The following is a 21,571-nucleotide window of genomic DNA, read 5'->3' as shown; positions in this document are numbered from 1 at the left end:
TCTTTATACTCTTTATTGCCCTGAGGCCACCTTGTCAGCAAAAGGACGCTGTTACACGGTGCTGAGGGTGCGGACAGCCACCCACACGACAGCAGCGACAACACCCGGAGAGGAGGGGCCGGGCCGGGCCGCGCCCGCCCGCACACGCAGCGCCGCCGGCCGGGTGGCAAAGGCGGGGCGATGCCGCCTCACCGGCCGCGAGCCCCGGTCCCGCCGCTCCTCCCAGCGCTGCCGGGCCCGCGCTGCGCAGGCGCGCTGGGGGTGGGGGCCGGGCAGGGCCCGCCGTGACCTCCCGACCGCGATCCGGGGCTACCGCCGGGTCGCTGCTGGGGAGGTGGGGCCGAGGTGGGCACGGTGCCGCCGCTGCCTCGCGGAGGCCGCGTTAGGCCCCCGGCAGGCGTGCGGGAGGCAGCGGGCGATCGGGACGGGGTTGAGGTGACTGGCCCCTGAAGGGCCGTGTCCCGCGTAGGAACCGCCCGCTGGCTGTAAGTGTCCAAGGTTAGAAGGCGCAGTGGCTGCCCTTTGGCGTTGTGCGCCCCGCGGTTGTCACTTCACGTACTGTGTTTGCTGGCTTTAAAAAAACTTGCCTCGCCGTTTCGGCTGTTTTGTTTGTTTGTTTGTTTTGGTTGTTTGCTGAACAAAAGTGGAGGTAGGAAAAATCCAGGTACACCACAGGCCTGATCTCATGGCGCACGAGATGAAACAGAACACCTTTAAGTCACTTACTTGTTCGGGATTAAGTTGGAAATTGGCAGGCAGTGTTCTGCCGGGATCTCGCCGGCACAGGGTCACCGTAGGGTTGTTTGCAGTGGTGGTGAGGTAGGAAGCTGCTTTTCGTCTGAACGAGCACAATTCCATACATTTTTCTTTATGGTCAAGGTGTAAACCAGGCTTGCACCGGCTGTGTGAGTAACCCCTGTGCTGTCTTAGTAACAGAGAAGATGACGAGGCTTGCCTTGTGCCCGCCAGCATGCTGGAGTGTCTCTTGCTGGGATCTTGACATCGGCACTGTTTTAGTGAACGAGTTGAAGTTGCTGGATCACTGCATCCACAGTTTTCAGCTGAGGTAGAAGGAGCAGTGTATTCATGTTGTTAAGGGAGAGTTTGTTTGTTTGGGGTTCTCCGTTATTAACAATTTTAGTTCTTGTCTGTGAAATGAACAATTGACTGACTTCATAGTCGGTGGTGAACAACACGGTACCAGACGGGGGTTGGTGAGAGGGGGAGAGAGGAGCCACTGAACAAAACTGTTTCACTGTCAAGTGAATCAGCTGTTAATGCCTCTGTTTTCGGGTTGGTGGGTGTGAGAAGGGCCTTGTTACAATATCAGGGCCTTGATGTGAACCTTTCAACCACTTTTTCTTTTTTTTCATGATGTCTTTTAAGCAGGTTATGCTTAAAAGAAAGTTTCTGCTGAGTGCTTTTATGGCTTCCTTTGTAGCTTCATGGTAAAACAGCTACTGCGAGTATCTATTTGATTACCACATCATCTGGATCCAGAGATCGCTTTTACTAAAATGTGGACTGCCAAAAAGCTTTGTAGTGCTCAAATACTGTTGCTCCAGATGAAAGAAGGCCAATTGTGTAGTTGCATGTTTCCCAAAACTTGGCAGTTCTGGATTGGAATTCCAAGCTATTGCACTTTCAGAGTGCCACATAACAAAGTTAAATTCCAGGTAAGTATTTTTGTGGTTCTCTAAAGATATAAGTGGTGTGAATAAATACAGTGATAAAATATTTATTTTAGACTCTACAGTGCTAAGCTTTTGATTTTGCAGCATTAATTATGAATTTAAGATGCCTTCAGTTTATCAAGGTAAAGGGGCAGGCAGCAAGAAGTGCTGGAGTACCAGTGTTTCATAGTGAATTTTTGAGTCTGATAGTTCTGAGTTGGGGAGAAATACTAATTTTCTTCCAACTGTACTCTAGAGAGTAGTGCAGGATAACTGGCAGACTGATTAGTTAGAGTGACAATCGTTAAGTGGACCAGAATTTTCAGAATTCTCTGAAAAATTACTTACAGATGCAGTGTTGCACAACACAAGGTAAGGGAGGATAAATACAGAAGAGTTTGATTATTAAAAAATCTGTAGATGTAAATAAAAATAGTGGTAAAGGACACAAAATAAAGCTCATTTTCTACACTGGCATATCCAAATTACAGTGTTTTTCAATATCTAGCTAAATTAATCTTTAAAATAGAAATTGCTGCAGGCATAAGTTGTGGAACATTGAGGTTTGAACTTGTTTCGTGTCAGCTAAGCAATTGCAAAATTCATCTGGATGACTTCACAGTTACTGTCAGATAATGTCATACTGCTATTGTTTTTCTTTTTAATCTTAATATGTCTCACTCTCTGATTGTAGGTTTCCAAGGTAAATGATAAACAATCCATAGTTGATAGAAAAATGGCTACTAGTGCAGAGGGAACCAAAATAGCTGTTGGAAAAAGTCCCAGTGGAGTATGTGATGGAAGACAACATTCATTACAAGGTACTGAACCTTTTGTCACCCTCTTCTGGAGAAGCTAGCCTTCCCTGCCCCTCTCTTGGTATCTTAAGGATCAAGGTCTAGAATCTTAATTTGAAAGCTTTGTATCATGTGATGTGTTTCTCTTTTTAATTTTAAGGGGATTATATGCAAATGTTATAGTCTGCAGACTCATGATTTTCTTAAGGTTCTTAATGGCTGGTTAGGTTATGTACTTATTTTCTTCTTCAGCTTCATCAAACTCTTATATTCACTGAAGGTTGTGAATTTTTATGCTAGTGCACTTTTTTCACATTAGAAATGTGAAAAAACAAACATTTCTGTGTTTCAGGTAAATTAGTAGTTACTTTTATGGCCTTTATTTTAGCATGCTGCTGAGCTAAACATTTTCTGTGACTTTGCTTGTTTTGTCACTCTTTGCTAATAGCTTATCCTCAGATGTGCTGTTATGCACCATACATTTTAGCTCCTGTGCTTCAGGGTGCTTGGTCATTTGCATTCTATGTATATTTCCATTTTGTCTGTAAAGGTGTTTGTACTCAGTTGCTTTGGGCATTTTCAGCTTTTGTTTACAAGTGGGATGACAGGGAGGTAGTTATGACAGGTTAAGACACCGGGATGGTACAGTGTTTATATAATTACATTGCTCAGGAAACAGCCCTATGAGAAACTGTTGTGCTATTTCATGTGCATGACAATCAGTAGCTGTCCTCAGAAAGCTGTGTGGTACTGTATCACAATTTTTCTATACAGCCTTGTGTTCTTACATACATTCTCTTAAAGGTTTGCATTACAAAATGGATGAGGTACTGCTAAGTAAACAGAAATGCCTCCACCCCTCAGTAGATTTTTAATCACCAGTGGTTTTTTCCTGCAGATGTGGTAATCTTTTAAAGGGAACTCTTAGGTTTATGTTTATTCCTGAATGCTCCTGCATTATCTGTAAAATAATGAAACTGAACAGCCCCAGTGTTGTTCTTGCACATATCTTTTCTTACACATCTGTTTTTTCTCTTGTAGACAACAGAAGCATTTCTGTCCCCTTGGCCAGTTGAAATCTTTGTTTTGAATTTTGCCAATCATTTAAGATGACAACATTTTTGAAAAGCAGTGGCAGAAGTGTTTGTTCTGTCCTGTTTATGTCATACATTATGTGCACTGTCCAGCTGGAATGTACTTGTGCATCTTCAAGGTTCATCAAAACGTTTTCTTAAGGCATGCCAACGTGACAACTTTGTGTTAGTAGGTGGTAATATCCTTAATAGTCACAATTTATGTTAAACTCTCTAAGAATATTTCTTTTGAAGTCTTGTGAAACAGGTGTTTCATACTATTTCTGGATAGCAAGATTTCTGCTCTCTGCTCCAGCTGCTGAAGGAGGTGGTTTGTGTCCACATGTGACTATACCCTATTTCTGTTACTCTATAAGAAATTGTCAGGGAATAGTCATAATTTATACTTAATTAAATTTCTCTCTGTTTCCTCTTTGGAGTTTTTATAATCATACTATACTTTTTTGATCAAAAAGGCAACCATCTACCAAATCATCAAAGCAAAAGACATTTTTGAATCAAACTTTGTCTGAAATATACCATTATAGCTTGCAGATTGAGTGATGCCTTGACATATTCGTGAGAATTCTTTTAGAAGTGACCAGTTTCCTATTACTTTCCTTTCTGATTTTACAAGACATTCTTCTAAAAAATGCTTTCTTATCTTTTCCTCTTATTTGGAGATTTGTTTGAAAGGTGAAACACGTTGCTTAACTGTATCTGTGGAACAGTAGTTCCTTATAGAATCATGATTGTTATTTATCTGTTTCATCTTTGTTATCTGCATCCTTTGTAGGTTAAGTGCTTTTTTACAGATTTGTTAAAGAGGCCTTAGTTCCACCCACTTTCCTGCAGGTGGATTCAGGATTGAAGATACTAATGTTCTGTTTCTTCTCTGCTGGGTATTTGCAGTACTCTGCTGATTTTAATATTCTGAACAAAAGAAAGAAGACCTGATTGTTTCACCCAGCAACAGACAAATGCTAGGTATCACTTAGGAGCTAAACATTGCAAGATTCTCAAGTTAACAAGCGGGTAAAGCCCTGAGCAACAAAATTTTATCTGATAGCTGATCATACTTTAAGCATAAGAATGTTGGGCAAGAAGTCACTTGAATGATTCAGTGATTTTTCCTACTCATTATTTCCCCAATTAGAAGGTTTGATGGATATATATGCATGCCCCATTTCTCAGTCATGAAACTAGATGTAACCAGTGGATCTGTCATTTGAGCATGAATGTCATCTGCCAATTAACATTTGTAATGAGGAGTTTTAAATCTTTTTGTGTATATGACAAATACTTGATGTACACCTGGGAATTGATCCTAATTAATAAAAATGTAGTGCCTGGGTAACGCAACTATGCTATTGCTACTCTTAATTTGAGGTTCTCTTGGGGCATCTGTAAAACAGTGTATTGTATTTCATGCCATACAAATCCAGTGGGTCAAGTACTTCTGTTCATTAAAAGTAAAAAAATTACCTTATTTTTACATTGTATTAATTTAATCTTTTTGGACTTGAAATTAGTCTACTCTTCACAGAGTATGAGACTAGCAGCATTCTTGAACAGTATTCCTTGACTTGAAATCTTAGTGCTGTTTTTTCTTCTTGTCTGTTCTCTTACTGAATCCTTTTGTCAGTCAAGTAACTGATGTGAATACTTATTCAATAATCTCTTTCTCTCTCTTGGGTAAGGAAATGAAGGAGTCAGAAAAGTGTGGGATCTAAGTGTTAAGAAATTAAGTCATATGAAAGAGTGAATGCCATGTATCCAGGCACTGAAAAGAGAATAGTGGTTATTCCCAGTAGCTGATAATTAGATAGGACTAAAGCTTGTCTAAGAAATTGCAATTTTTCGTGAATGCGTGTAAGAGGAGGTATGGATATCTGACTTGAGTCAGATATGTTCTGTAGTTTTTGATCTGAGATTCAAATAGTTTCATCACTTCACATAACCTTCTTTTCTGTTCTTGTTTTGGAGAAGATGTACCAGGCACTTCTTTATACAGTGAAGTGTGATTTTTTTTTTCTTCCACGTTTGTAGGGAATTTTTCTTTTTAAAGAAACCTTTTAATCTAAAGTTTTTTTACTGTAACCACGCTTGGGATTGCTCTTTGTGGTTCTCATCTTTTTTTTTTATTTTTTTAAATTTTTTTTTAATGAACATTTAATTATTTTCCTGCAGAGAGACATGCTTTTTGGAGTATGAGCCTTGTAGAAGGTTTAAGTGTGTACATGTACATAAGCATCCATATACTTATTTTGTTTTACATAACCTTATTATCTTACACTTGCATTTCTTAGTTGCATTTCATAGGTCCCTTAGATGTAATTCTTTGGATTTGTGAATTCATACTTTGCATACTTTTTGACCAATCAGCTATGTAAACATAATCCTTATGTCATATAGTGCTTCATATTAGTAGTGTCTTGATCTTGAGATCTGTTTTGCACAGAAGTGGGAGTTATTCTTCCATTCCTACGTAAAAATGCAGTTGCTTTAACGAGCTTCACCTTTTTGTCAGAATGGCCTGTGATGCAAATGCATCTTTGCTCCTAATTCGTAGAACATATGGAGACAGCTGCAGCAGCTGGTTAAACTCCCAAGAGTTTAACTATGAAAGGAAGCACATTGTGGCATCATACTTCAAAGACTGTTTTTGGTTTTTTCCACTCTGTTAAAAAAAAACAGAGTTGTGTTTGTTTTCCAGTAGCATCTTGAGTAGAGTTTTTTTACCTTCTATTCAGTACACCGACTTTTCTTTTAATTTAAAGATCCCTTTTTGCAAAAATAGTAAGCTAATTTATCACTTTCTTCATTCTAAATGTCTTTCTGCCCTATTGGCATAGCAAGAGCCAACCTCTAGTACTTTCTATGAGTACAAATGTGTTAGATTTGTTACATGTATTCCTACGTACAAGTGGGTATGGAAGCGTTTCCAGCACACTTGGTAAACTGTGTTTTAGCAGACTGACCGGTGCACCAAATATTCCCTGGCACTACGAGATGCTTTCTCAGTAAAACAGCAAACCTGGTCACATCATGAGGTCTCATTTTAATCATGCTGTGGTTAAAGCAGTTGGGTTTAGCATGTCTTCTTATCTAATGGTTTTGAAAGCTGTTTCTTATCCTCCTCTTTCCTGGCCTTCCCATTTCAGAGATGAAGAGGTATCTTTAACAAAAATGTGGTGCTGTATATGTTTGCCTCTGTTCTTCAGGACTGATATAACAGTTTCTGTCTTTTATTCCCATTCATATTGAGATGAACCCAAGTACAGTAGGGGGTTGTTTTTAATTCAATACTAACATAATGTGTACAGTATCTCTTACATCTGTAAAATACAATCTATGGAATCCCTTGCTTTCCTGATGTAGTTGTTTGCAGAAAGAGCTAATAAATTGTACAGCATTCTGTTTATTTAATTAACTATCCCTAATAATCTGAAGTTACACTTCCCATTTGTGGGGCTTTTTTGTTAATTTTAAATTTCTGCCCTAGACACCTTTGGAGAGAGTGTGTGTGTGTTTTCCTACATTTAGTGCTTTGTATTTTACTTTGGTTTTTTTATTCCTTCTTATTTTGACAGTAGCAAAAAAAAATGTTTCTTGTTTTTCTTTTTTAAACTAGTAATTAGTTTAAAAATTTGTCTATTAATCATTCTAGTAAGCAAATGAGTTTCAAAGATGACAGAAAATAATTCCACTCTTAGAAAATTATAAAGGATTCAAGTCTCTGCTTGTGTAAGGGAGAGTATGACCATAGAATCATAGAATGCTGTGAGGCTGGGTTGCTCAGAGGTCCATCCAGCCTGGCCCTGAACGCTGCCAGAGATGGGGTATCCGCAGCATCTCTGGGCAGCCTGTTCCAGTGCCACACCACCCTCACAGTAAAGAATTCCCTCCTAATATCCAATCTTAACTTTCTCTCAGTTTGAATTCATTTTCCCAGTCACTACATGATAAGACAGTAACCAGCAGTTTTATAATTAATTTGATTTTTTTGATAGAGGTGGCTAACAATCGTTGTTCTTCCAAGGTATTCTTTAATCACTTTTGTGTACTACTCTTAAACAAATCAGATGAAAATATATAGTTATGTCATATATAAATTATATATTTTTGATCAATTTAAAAAGAGATTTGTACTAAGGATTATTTTGGAGTTTTTTTCAGTTTCGGAGAAACTAAACGAACTGCTGATTGTTTGATGAATTTAGTAATCAAAAGCTTTTAGAGTTCCCAAATAACTTGCAGTTTAATATAGTTAGAGTATGTTATGCAAAAAGAATAAATGTATATTGCAAGGCAAGTTGCAAAAGACTGACCGTGACATGCTATTTCCACAGCCCATATGAAACACATCAACCTGTCCTTCGCAGCTTGTGGCTTTCTGGGCATTTACCACTTGGGGGCAGCAGCTGCTTTTCACAGGCATGGTAAGAAGTTACTGAGAGATGTGAAAGCTTTTGCAGGAGCTTCTGCGGGATCTCTGGCTGCCGCTGTCTTGTTAGCAGTGCCAGAAAATATAGAGGTAAATTAATAAACTCGTAGGTATAGGCCATGATAATTTTCAAAGGAATTTTTGTATATAGTCATCTTCTCTTAAGTTTATTAAAATATTTTGTGTCTTGTTATTGTTCTTCTTGTTACTTGCCAGGAACAGGAGTCCTGTATCATGTTTTCATTAACCACATATGTGACTCATGAGCAAAAATGTTAATGATAAAAATACTTCATATGAACCTTATATTTTAAACTGTGTAAATACAAATCTCATGTGTGTGAATCTTAATTTGTAGGCAACAGATCTACTTTAATATACCATAATGTATACTTAATCATGGTACATTACAAAGTGAATAATTGTTCTGTTAGTTAGAGATAGGCTTTGCTAAGCAAGTGCATAGCACCACTTTTCTAACATTTTCTGAAAGGAGGTGAAAATGGTAGATGGAGTGTGTCTTCATAAACGGCTCCTACCAGGTCAGATCTTTTTCTTGGTGTTTGTCCTCCACTGAACAGCATTAAAGGCTTTTGCATCTCCTTCAGACTCAGTGCAACCCATGCCTTAAGAGCAGCCGGTAGGATTAGCCCTCGCAGCATTCTGCTCTGACATGTATCTGGGTTGTTTAATCTCCAGAGATGCCACTCCTTTCTCGCAGTGCATGTGGTGTCATGCAGAGACACCAAGGTTCTATTCAGTGATTACAGTGTTACAGATTCCATGGAGAGCATTAGGGTTTTTTTTTTAGTGTCTGTTTGCTTGGAGACCATTAGGGGGCTTTTTGGTGTCTGTTTGCTTGGTTTTCCCCACAGGTTAAGGCTGCTTTGCCCTCGTTAACTGTCTGTAGTGACTTCACTTTAATAAATGTAGAGAACCAGGGTTGCCAAAATGTTAGTATTTCTTTACTATTTTTAATTATTGTGGGAAAAACAGACTGCTAGATTTTTCATGTAAGTTACACTTACATTTTGTTCCAAGTGAGCATTTGATAATTCCTCTAGGCCTTGCTTATTTAATTTCATTTGATTCAAATAATAGTCCCAGCAAAACCCCACTTTGCCACTGATCTTTCTGTTTGCTGGTTGTTTCTGCTGGGATATGAACTCAGTTTGCAGCATTAACTGTACTTTTTTCAGCAGTTGGTTTTTCCCTGGCTTCTTTCCCCCATCCTACTCCCCTACAAGCATTCTTTATATGACTTGGTATTAGGCAAGTTCCTCTCTGTTGAGGAGAGAACCTCATTGTATTCTGTGCAGGCATTTCTCCCCTTCTGTCACCTCTGACTGGTAGTTCAGTTTCAAGTTTGCCTGGTATAATGTGTACCTCTGACTTTAATTTCCTCTGTGGTGAGCATGGCAGCCCTTGGTTAGCCCAAGGAAATTTTTCTGCTTATTGCAGACCCTGGGTATGAGCCCTTGTTCTCAGCCTGGTCCAACTTACAAAGATCTTTCTAAGTAAATAGAACAGTTTTTAGTTTTTGTTCATGGAAGCTAAGTCTGGATTACATTGAGTTTATTTTTCCTTGAAAATTCGTCATATTATTGCAAGCTAAAGAAAGCTTCATGAACTTTCTAGTCCTTTCATTTTTTTGTGTATTTTTAGTTATTCTGTTACAGTGTTTAAATGGAAAATTGGGAGTTCTTTTGTCAGTGGGAATAATTCTAATTCTCATGGAATTTAAGTAAAGGTGGTTTTCTGTACTGAATAGAATTAACTTTTAATATCAGGATAATTATATTATTATCTTTACTATGTTTCTAGCTTGAAATATTTTATATCCACAAGTGTAGCTCCTAATCAGTTAATTTTTTTTTCTTCCCCCCCCCACCCCCAGAGATGGCATTGTTAGGTAAGCCATAATTAGGACTTTCTGCATCTCCTAGTCTCAAAGCTGTAATGCAACCTATCCTTACTTTGGAGAGAATGTAACATTGAAGATTTATTCTTTTGACTGGTGCTGTTCTAAGACAGTTTCCAAATGTTTTTCTGTCATATATTGGATTTTTGTCACTGTTTGTAAAGGTGTGAATTCTAAGTAGGCTTATTTAGTTATAGGTAAATACCTATTTATTTTTAATTACCTTGGTCGTGTTTGATATCAAATTTGCTTAATTCAGTACAAGCAGTTACACTTTCTAAACATGGCCTCATTCATTATTTAAAATGTAGATGTATTGTTTAAAGCTTCTAGCACTCAGACTCTAAAACAATTCATAGCTGTAAGAAGTTGTCCCTTTTGAGAGCAGAAATTGCGAGTCTAGGTACAGTCCATTCTTAGCAATATGGAATTACCATTCTTGTAATATGGAAAGTGGTTTTCTGTCATTTCCCTAGTTTGGTACTCTTAGCTCCCCATGACTTTATTTAAGCATCTTAGATACAGAGATAGTAGTTCTGAGGTGCTTCTATGCATAGTTTTGTGGATTTCTTCTGCATTATAGAGAGAAGTGTCTGAATGTGCCTTATGTATTTTAATTGGCTTCGATCTGGCAACGGCAAGTATCTCGTGGGGTAAAGGTGCAAATCTAACCAGTGTGAAGATAAGTAGCACAAATAATTGTTTCTTTAAGAGGTATGAGCCTCTTAGTGAACTTTTTGATACATTTATTCAAAGGCCATATGAAGAAGGTGAATGCAAGAACTACATTTCTGTCTTCTGCTTAGATGAGTGCTTTGTCATACAAGTGATGTGAGGAAGTTTAACTCCTTCAGTTAGCTGTCTCTGATCTCATGTTAATCCGCACCCTACCTCCTTCCTTGTTTGTCATTCAATGGATTCTGTATTCTCTTCCTAAGTGGGATACATTCATATCTCTCCTTATTTTTTTTTTTCTTTCCTTTCCTTAGTCACTCAAGCAGTGATTTTGTTACTAGCAACATATTTGTTCTTTATGCACAGACCTAATAATCCAGGAAACCCAAACTGTCTTTTATTCATGTGGTTATATGGGTGAATGTGGGTGGATTTATAAAGTACCGATTTCAGAAGGTTGCATAAGATTGAATTTAGTTTTTTTCTGAAGTCCCTAAAATCATTAGAAAAGCCTGCATGAAAGGATAGAGAAAGGATTACAAATATTGAATAGTGAGTCTTGAGCACTTAGAATCATAATTCATTGTTTCAGAATGTTATGGCTGAAAAATAAATTATACCAATTCCTTTACTGTCCCTTTGGAGTTCTTGTGACTCACACTTCAAGCTTTTTTTTTGCAGTCATTAATGCTGGGCATTTCAGCTTGTGTAAGAGGTTCTCTGTGCAGGAATCTGTTATCTGGTTTTCTGATGTGTATTTTCTTCCTATGTCACCCATCGTAGTTTTCCATTCATTAAATACTTCCATAGCATTTTGTTTTGTACCATACATAGTATGTGGTTTTGCTAGTAGCTTGTTTTTTGCTTTACTGAGAAGAAATTGTTGTAATTTTTATTTTCCCTACTGCTTATAAGCATCTTTAAGGTACTTCTGTCTGGTTTAAGTTCTGAAGTAGACCTTAAAATAAAAGGTGGCTTTAGACTTTTAACTAAATTATTGTTCTTGTAATGGCATGATCTAGGGAACTGATTATTTAGCAGTGGCAGTATATAGAAAAATAGACTTTAACTTTCCTTGGTTGTTGGAGTGGTATCCTCAGAGTTTTTTTGGTTTTTTTTTTTTTTTTCATTAGGGATTTTTTTCTGATAAATTAATCTTTAGGAAAGGATCAACATTTCGTTATGCATGTCTTCTTACAAACCAAGCACATATGGGAAAATCCTTCAGTTTGCTCTAATAACTGTTTTATTAAAGCTTTAGCCTCTAGTATATTTTAGGTACTGCAGTTGAGCATGCTTCCCATCACTTAAACTTCCTTAATGGTTAATGCTTTTCATTTCCAGAAATGTAAGCACTTTGCCTATGGATTTGCAGAGGAAGTCAGAAGATTGAACTTTGGTGCTGTAACGCCTGGTTATGATTTTATGAAAACACTTAGGTACCTATCTTAATGCTTCTGTAAGATCATTTTTGTGTTTGAAAGCTCTCCAAATGCAAATTGAGCGGGTGCATATTTCTTCTGTGCTGTGGGATGCTCACCCCTAATGCATTTGCAAGGCTTTTAGGTAATAGTGGTGAGTAATGCTGAGAATTTTCTTTCCTCCAGGGAGGGCATAGAGTCTATTCTTCCTTCTGATGTTCATGAGATCGCTGAGAACCGACTCTATGTGTCAGTCACTAACTCCAAGAGTGGGGAAAATCACTTGGTTTCAAATTTTGCCTCCAGGGAGGACCTCATTAAGGTAATCATGTTGAATATGTCAGTTGTAAATAAAAACTCTGGGGTTTTTTCAAGGTTTAAGAGTATATTATTAATTGTACAATAAAATCACTGGTTTATTCAGGTATCCATGTCTACTCCCAGTGGTGCTACAGCCATAATATAAACAGTGTTTAAAGCAGAATTTGATCCTATAGCTTCGCCAGTTCTGCTAAAATTTATTAGATGTTTGTGTGTGTTTCATTCACTGGTTATTCAAGTTCCACCTTGCAGGAAAAGTATTTCTAAAAGTAACAGGTAACTAATTGTTGCAGTATATGAGAACACAGTAGCGAATCTCAAAATGTAAAAATGTTTGTATCTCTTACTTTACTGATATCAGTTTTTTCATCACAAAAGAAAGTGAAGGAAGCTTTAAAAAAATGGAACAATTCCTACAGGTGCTTGTGGATAGTTATAATGTAATGCTAGCTACTATATATAAGCTGGGAAATATATCTTCCACTGCCCTTCTGTTCATCTGAATGCCACGTTTAAAATTTGGATCAGACAAGAGATGGTAGGAGCAATTCAGATGCATGTGAATCAGATGTTCTTTCTAGTAATTGATTGTATCTTAGCGGAAGATGTAATAAGATGTATCAGAATAAAGGAGGAAATAGTATAAGAAGGAATTAATTCTTTGTCTATCCTTGGGGATGCTTAGAGCAAATTCTTTATAGTTATCACTTTTAAATTTGATACTTATTAACAAAACCTCAAAGTGTGCATTGGGAGTTTGCCTTTAAAGTATATTTTTAAAATTTTTGACCCCATAATATTCTACATGGACAGTCCTCAAAACTTACAGGACTTTGTCATTCAAATATAATTATATGAAGAGTTTATCTCAAGTTATGCACTGTTATTTCTAGCTATAATGTGCAATGGTAGCAAGCATGGAGATTTTTATTCTTTATGTATTTTTGCAGTGAAATCTTCTAACCTGGAGACAGTGAGAAGCATGAGGATGACCTTGGAAATATGTACATTTTACTAGTATTTCAATAGTTTTTTTATTGGTTTAGCCATTGCTGTTCTATTCTTTTGTTCTCAATGGTAGCAGTAGGGTGGGTTGGAATATTAGTAACAAAATTACACATGACTGCTCATTGGAATATATTAATGTTGTCTGATCTTTCAGTCCAGCTCCCAGTACCTGTTTTTACCTGTGCATGCCTTCAGCTCTGCCTGTATCATGAGTGCAGCTCTCTGAGTGCTGGTGGCTGCCGCAGGAGCAGGGAGGGTAGAGCTTGTTAGGTTATTTTATTGTATCATGCCTAGGCATGACCTACAGCCAAGGCATGGATAAAGGTACTGCTGGGCAGATTATTTTATAAACAGCAAAATGTCTGTGCCTCCTGCCAGAAATCATTCAACTCCAATGCTTAACAATCAAGCCTTATGGTTTTAAAGTTTTTCATAATGGCTAAACTGAATGTGTGTTGCTACAATGTTAAGCTTTTATCTGTTTTACTATTCCCTGTGACTTGGAAAGGCAGGTAATAATCTCCCATTTTTGAACTAGTCTTCCCACATGTGAAGACAATCATCTTGTATCAGCATTTGTAGACTTTCAGTTCTTAAGCTGGAGGTGAGAGGGAAGAGAGGCGTGATCTGTGTGTTTGTGGGGGAGCAAGGCACAGAACACTGGTATATTTAGTTTGGAAAAGTAAGGTAGTGCCTAGAAGTCTGCACTGGTCTGTCAGTGGTAGGAAATACTGAAAGTGTTTGTTCTTCAAACTTGTCCTGCCTCTCCTCACTCAGGAGATCTCAGTGACTTTATAAGAAGAACAATTGCTTTCTTTCTTCAGTCCTCTTGAAAAGACCTCAAACTTTGCAGGAGTCACCTGGTTTTGACCTCATTCACTAAATTTTTTTTCTGCATTTCTCTTCATTTAGAAGGGCAAAGTCATTGAGATGGAGTTGAGGAAGAGAGGCGAAAAGGTGCAGGGCTTAGGAAGAAGCTGATGTTGGGAACTTGGGAATCTTGTTTTAGACTTTTGTGAGTGAAAGGCCTGTTTGGTAGAGAAATAGCTGCAGTTTCACTTTAGAAAACTGAGAGGGTCTTTTTATCTGAGCTCAGACAAAGCTCTACATCACTAGGAAGTGAAATAGGCAGGAAAACTGTTCTCAGAGTGGAAGTTGAAGACTTCATATACATATACAGTCTTCATAAAAACTTGTTAGGGGAACAGAACGGCTTAATACTAAAATAGTTTAAATTTTATAAAAGTAAATGTAATTCCAGCCAAAAAAGTTCAGGCATTTTCTTTCATAATCTCTATGGATTATGATTTTTTTTCTGCACCTGTTAATCTTTCACACAGTGTATGCACCAGTTTGCGACCTGCTTCTGTTCCCCAGATTGGTCATCAGTGCCCCCACACAAACGTGTCCATATCCACCCTATTTAGCTGTATGAAAAATTCTGAGATACTGCACTTTGTCCATGCATTTACCTTTTCTCCTGGAAATGCTGTATGCTGATTGCATGTATATGTATGGGTGGATACACAGGTATAGAGATACCAACACTGTCTCACAAGTATTGCTATGAATGGGTAGAAAGGTATATGTGTGTGCACAGTTGTACATGACAGAAAAGGTGTCCTGGTCTAAAAAAAAATTAAAATAAAAATCAAGAATGGCTATAGACAGCAATAAAGCCTTACAGTAGGGGAAACAATAGTTTTTTAATATTTTAATGTATAAATACAAACATTGGTAAAGGTATACATATGTAAATTTCCAGGATATTCATGGTAATTTTGAGACTTTGAAAATCTGACTTATTAGAAAAGTAAACACTGTATTAGTATGCTGACAGAATGACTTGGTCAGCTTCTTCTTCGACAATAAACTGCTTTTTTTCATCATATGCATATTTAATTTCTTGAAAACCATATATTTACTTCACATTGTGCAAAACTAAGTTGAATTTACTCTTGAATCACATTAATAATTGAGTTAATTTTTGATATTTTGTTTTGACAGTTGTCACTGTGAAGTCTTAAAAAACCAAACCCTACAGAATAATTTTTATCACATTTTGACATACCACAACAAGAAGACATTTTGAGATGACAGTGGATTTATGTAAAAGTAATATATTTACTGGTAAATATGTATGGAAATAGGTATTAGTTCTAAATTACTTGGTTACATTTTTTTTCTCTATTCTTTCTGCTTTCTTCTCTCTAGGTCCTGCTAGCAAGTAGTTTTATACCAGTGTATGCAGGAATTAAGCCAGTGGAATTTAAAGGACAGGTAATTTTTAATTAGCTATGAACTTTCTTTTTATGTGTTTTTCATTTATGGTGTAATTATTTCATCTTAAGGGAAAGCAACTTCAATGCTATATTTTGTATTTCTTACAAGAAAACCTTTTTACAGTTGTCTTTACTCAATCTAGCTCCTACAACTTTTTTGTTTTTCTTACATAAATATATTAACACTTTCAGAATAATTTGTAAAGCGTGAAAATGGCTATTTCTTCCTTATGAGAAATAGATGATACTTCAGTTCCCCATTTATACAAATTGTGCCTCCAGAACCTTTATAACCTTCACAGACCCCCCTGCCAAAAATCCCCACAAAATCATATGTATTTGCTGCTAACTAGGTAGTCATTGTATCAGAAAGCTTGTCAGCTTTAGAATTACAGGTACAGCAATACATATCAGCTGATCAGTATGGCGCATCTGCTCTACAGACCTCAGGTATGATGTCAGTGAATCCATTTAGCCAGCAGACCCGTGTTGAATTTTGGGCTATGCCTGTAACACAGAAAGAAATAGGAAGGTATAAATACATTAACAAGAGATGTCACAACTGTCCTGTTTATACTGGAATAGAATTTGGCCCTTAGATCTCATTCTTCACTATGCTCAACTCCTGCAGCTGGATTAGGTCTGCTCCCTCTTATGTCATAGTTGATCAGCTCCTTCCCAGCTTTACCTTCCACTTTCCAGCTACTGCTCTCTTGTGTAGTGTATGTAAGAAGAAATGAGGCTCTGGAAGAAAAATCACAGAAGAGGAGAGGAGTCATTCGTGGTTTAGCTTCTGCAGTCAGAGTAGCTGCACATACAGATTGTACAGCTCCTGTTGTCAATCAAAATAATGTTTTAGAGGAGTATATGCTATCTGATTAATATCTGATATGCTATGTGTAGTATTAACAGTCTTGTCTTTACATGTATGCATTGAGAAAAATTCCATTTGGGGCATTTTATTTTTTAATTAACTAAAAATTCTTATAAGTAGCTTGATAAATACCTTACATGCAAATTTGTACATTATGTTAAATGCTCCTTGATTCAAATCTCTGTGTGTACATTGTCAGTTCTTTGATATTTGACACATATTGAAGCTTTTTTGTTGTGTCCTTAGAGGGAAACTTACAAGTTTTCTTGAGAGTGAAGGAAGAAGGGTCAATAAGGGTGAAGTATTGCATTGTGATCATACTGTACTGGTGTCACTTTGAAAATATTTCTGTTTTCCAATAGAAGTGGGTTGATGGTGGCCTTACCAATGGCCTTCCTATCTTGCCTGTTGGAAGAACAGTGACAATCTCCCCTTTCAGCGGTCGATTAGATATCTGTCCACAAGATAAAGGGCGTGTGGACCTGTATGTTAAATTAGCAAAACAAGATATGATGGTAAGTTGCTTGTTTATTAACTTAAAAATAGTAAAAAATACTTCTGCAATTATGTTCATATTTAAGTGCCTATTTTGTGCTCATATATCCGCTTATGTAAAGTTTTGGCATTTTCTGTGTTACAAATGGAGGTTAAACATTTTCTTAAACACAAGGAAAGGAGATTGTAGAAGAAAGAAGAAAGTTTCAAAAGCATTGATCCAGAACAAAATTGAGCAAATTATATTAGGCTGTCCAGTGTAAATAATACTAGGTTTGCTTTAAATATCAGCTGTCTTTGACTATGCAAGATGTTTATAGAAAAAATAAAGTGGAATACCTCAGGAGAGGACAGCTGCAGAACATTTCCTCATACTTACTGAAATCAATTGCTCTAACTGAATTTAAAATACAAGTTTAAATTGTACATTTAAAATGGTATATAATTGTAACTGCATTGCACAAGAGAACTTGTGAACATTTGTGACCAATGTGCATTTCCAGAAGCTTTGTTATAAGTTGCAGAAGCATTTCTTTATATTGAAATATGATCTTTATTGCCTTCTTTTCATCATTTTTATTTTGGTCTTTGCAACCTTTGTCTCATAAACTTTAACCATAGTTTTGCTTTCTTCAACATGCTGAAAGAAAATACTGAATAATGATAGACTTAGTGGTCAACAATATTCCATTAGAAAGGAAGATTAACAATAATAATTAGTTTAGAACTTTCTAGGCAGTCTCTAATATTTCATTAAAATTAATGTTATGTAATCCCTTTCTCAATTGGACCAGTTTTTGAATGTTTATAATATTTCACAGATATTAAACATGGTAGTACTTGGTAAAGATCATAAAGTATGAAATTATTGATTGTATCTTGGAAATATATGCAATCATTGTATATTTCTTGGTTGTGTTTTGTATCTAGAGGATGAAAAATGAGCTGGTGATTAGTTCAATTTAGAGACAGAGAATTAATTGAAGTTACATTGCTTCTAGGGTTGTGTGCAGACTTGTGCAGAATTCCAGGCAACATTTAAAACTATTCAAATTGAAGCACCTCTGTTTTTAGGGCTGTAAAAATAATGACTAAGAATAATTTCATTTCAGCAACATTGTAATCTGCATAAATTGAAGAGCTGTACATCTTCATTTATCTATACGCGAATGAGAATAATTTTCTGTCTCTCCATCTTCTAGTGTCAGAATTTGAATAATTGCTTACTTCAAATAATGAAGATGATTCTGATATTGTTTTGCAAAATTGTTCATAGTAATGTGGCTAAATATTAATTATATAAAGAAAGTGTTCAGAACATTATTAAATATAATTATGTTTTCAGTTTGTTGTAAACAATTTAATAAAATCTTTATTCAAGAATAAAGCTCCAAAATCCTTTTAATATGTTCAGAGTGACCACTTAAGATGCTGAGTAGTTCTTAATTTGTTGGTAGTAGAAGCTACGTTTATACTCATATGTTAAACATTCCCTGGGAATGTTCCCAAGAATGTGGTTGTTTGCACTAGTAAGTTGTCAAAATATTTCCTTGCACAAGTTTAACATGTGCCAGCTACCACTCTGCGAGACAGTTTTCGGGAGTGTTTCCAAAGTTAAAGGGTTTCAGAAACTTTGGAGAGTTTTAAAGTTAGACTGTCTTGGATGCTGTGAGTTTGACTCTGTGTGTGTGGACTGTTGGTGCCAGTTTGTCCTGGCGCTCAGCAGGGGCCCTGGTTAATTCCTGGTGGAGACACAGCCATGCCAGTCTTTTTGTTTTACATATGCTCCTTGAAAGAGATGATAGAACAGTCACATCTAGATAAGCTGCATTAATAAACTAATTTACAGCTTCTTGCTCTTTTGCAGCTGTCTCTGGCCAACCTGGTAAGGCTTAATCAAGCTTTGTTCCCACCTGACCAGGAGAAGATGGAATTGTTGTACCAAAATGGCTTTGACGATGCTGTACGCTTTTTATTGAAAGAAAACTGGTTTGAGTAGGCAGCTCATAGAAAATTAGCAAAACATGAGGGATGTCAAAACACACCTACAGGCATCCTAGAGAATCTCAGGGATTGCTGTCCCAGTTCCTGTTCATTAAAATAAACATCCCAATGGACTTGCTTCTGCTGAGAAAGTGTCAGTTGCACTCCATGGAGCTGTATAAACATGTCAGAACGGGAGCTGGATGTGCCTGGTGGATGTCTTGTTTTGAGGAGGTTCCACTTAGATTAATTTTGTTTCAGGTGGGGACTTTCGTGTGAGATTTGTAAAAAGCTTGTAAAAAGTGTCATAATTACAGAAATTTGCAAAGGTCTTTTTCAGTGTTATTTGAGAGGAGAATTGATGTTATATAATGAAAAACTACCATCTGTATTATTCACATAACAGAATTCTGTGTGTTAGTTCTGCATATTAATTAGATGTTCACATTGTTATTGAACTAAAATGTAACTTGCACTGTTCCAAAGGTCTTGAAAATTAAGTACTAGATACAACAAGATAAAACATTTGCACTCTTATGTATTTTTCTCACGTTAAAAGTTTTCTTCAGTGAATGTGTTCTTTTAAAATTTTGAATACTACCTGAAATTTTTAGCAGAAATGTGATATAAAAAATAACTTGTAAAGAAGGATGTAAAAATCATTATATTTATTATGTTTTCTTCCTCTGCCAAAACTGAATAAATATATTTTCTTGAAACTTGTGTCAAGAGTTTATTTACAAGTGTCTTGGAATGCGGTAATGATCTGATTATCTACTATCAGTCTGCTGGAGAGTAGTTGATGAGAGTCAGATTCACATACATTATTATTTTAACTTTCATGTTGCATTGACTACCTTAAGGTCAGAATTTCCAGTCTCAATGCCCCAATGCTAAAATTTGCAACTGTTCATGTAAAAGCAAAGAGTGTTTGGTTTATTACTGTGGGGCTTAAGTTGATTTATCAATAAGTTAAAAACAAAAAGTTAAAATTGGAGGTTGAATCAAGCATGTATGAAATTTTAGAATTTTTAAAAACATGTATTTCTAAAAACAAGTATGAAATTTTAAAATTTCTAAAAACTGAAAAACCTGTGGCTAAGGAAAAAAAATCTTTTATAGCTGTTTGAAAGACTCTTTGGCAATTAACCACCAGATTTATATTAATATGTAGATTGCATCATGTTAGGAATCGTGCAGGGATAGGATTGTTTTATTACTGTTTTTGATAATGAAATAAAAAATACTGTTGTGATGTGAAACACATTCATTTTAGAACTGCATGAGTGAGGTTCTGTATGCAGTGATAGTGATATACAGAATAGATTGCATGACTTCCAGACCTTAGGACAGCATTTTTTGCATGTAAAACTGAAAGAAGTTTTACCCTAGTAACCTGTGTGTCACCCATTTGCATTCTCACTTGTACAGAGGATAGCTTCCAACATGAATTGAAGTAGTAGATAGTGCTATAAGAAAATTCTCTTCTTTCATGCTGATCTGCTGTGGTCAAAGTCTCTGATTCAATGGTAATAACTGTCCCGGAATGCTGGTGAAATCTTCAAACAGCTCATTTTCACTCAGAGAAACTGAGAAATCTAACAAGATCAAAGCCTCTTAGATTTTGTTTTCTGTTTACAATAGTTGTATTCTTCAGGTAGTGAATAAGATCTTCTTGGAATGGAGGAAGTTCAGGGGATTTTTACCTCTTCACAAGTTCTTCAATTGATACAGATATTTCCTATCTAGCTATCCTGAATAATAGCTGGAATTTTCTGTTAGAATATCATAAATCAGATATGCTGAAAAAGGATCCTTGCCACCTTATTTTTCTCACAAATGCCTAAAATTTGAGATTCCTCTTTACCAGGTCCTAAATAAGTGGAATAAAGTCAGTTTCTGACCTCTTTGTCAAAATAAATCCCAATGAAATAACTGGCTTTTAAACTTCAAGGATACTTCCTAGATAGATTCTGTTGCTTCTCTTCTTTGAGATGTGTTTTAGGAGTAGTCTTTGTGTGGCTGAAGGCGAAACCTACGCTCAACAGAATTTTGTCTTCTGATGGACTTGCTACGCAAATAGGCTGCATAACTATTTTTTAAAAATGTTACTAATACCTTAAAAAGTTGAAGGAGATAAATTGTGCAAAAATCCGCACCGACTTTTTACCATGATGTTGTTGATAAGTGTTGCAATGAAGATGATTGCAAACAATACTTAAAATTTAAATAGAAGATTCCATTTTTGCTGAAACCTTAGTAGTTCTGGTGCTGTGTTGTCTGGGGAACCATTGTTTTGGTTTGTTTCGTTTTTTGATTCAGATTTTGTGAATTCTTTTGAAAATCATTAGTACAAGCACAGTCAAATCTAGAAGATGAGACAGGCTAATGTAATATTTTCTCATGAGAATGAAAATACTTTTTATTACAAAGCACATGTTCATATTTGTGCTGATATTTCTTCAGATTATGCTAGGGATATGCTAAGGTACATTTTTGTGTGTATATATTCTGAAGTGTGTTTAAACAGGTAGGACATAAAAATCCTAAGAAACTGGTTTATTCTTGGATTTCATAATTTTCCATATTTCAGAAATGTTT

The 21,571-nt window shown here is 36.4% G+C and overlaps 1 protein-coding gene across 6 annotated transcripts; it reads left to right on the top strand.

The window, feature by feature from the left end:
• The first annotated feature begins 223 nt into the window (after nt 1-223).
• Nucleotides 224-19,689, top strand: PNPLA4 (patatin like phospholipase domain containing 4). 6 transcript variants are annotated; one of them, XM_041472453.1, is made up of 10 exons: nt 224-485; nt 880-1,066; nt 1,442-1,676; nt 2,368-2,494; nt 7,896-8,080; nt 11,931-12,025; nt 12,194-12,329; nt 15,551-15,616; nt 16,855-17,007; nt 18,855-19,689. In XM_041472453.1, the coding sequence occupies exons 3-10, from the start codon at nt 1,518-1,520 to the stop codon at nt 18,984-18,986; spliced, it is 1,053 nt and encodes a 350-aa protein (XP_041328387.1). In that variant the 5' UTR covers nt 224-485; nt 880-1,066; nt 1,442-1,517; the 3' UTR covers nt 18,987-19,689. The 6 variants fall into 6 exon arrangements, with proteins under 6 accessions (XP_041328387.1, XP_041328386.1, XP_041328385.1 ...); XM_041472451.1 differs by having other exon boundaries at nt 225-485; nt 931-1,066; nt 1,390-1,676; XM_041472450.1 differs by having other exon boundaries at nt 225-485; nt 1,390-1,676.
• The last annotated feature ends 1,882 nt before the right edge of the window (nt 19,690-21,571 follow it).

The sequence above is a fragment of the Pyrgilauda ruficollis genome, unplaced genomic scaffold (genome assembly GCF_017590135.1).
Source record: "Pyrgilauda ruficollis isolate IOZ18807 unplaced genomic scaffold, ASM1759013v1 scaffold29, whole genome shotgun sequence".
In the NCBI taxonomy this organism is placed as follows: domain Eukaryota; kingdom Metazoa; phylum Chordata; class Aves; order Passeriformes; family Passeridae; genus Pyrgilauda; species Pyrgilauda ruficollis.
The sequence above is the reverse complement of the archived record's forward strand: the minus strand, read 5'-3'. Positions and strand labels throughout refer to the sequence as shown.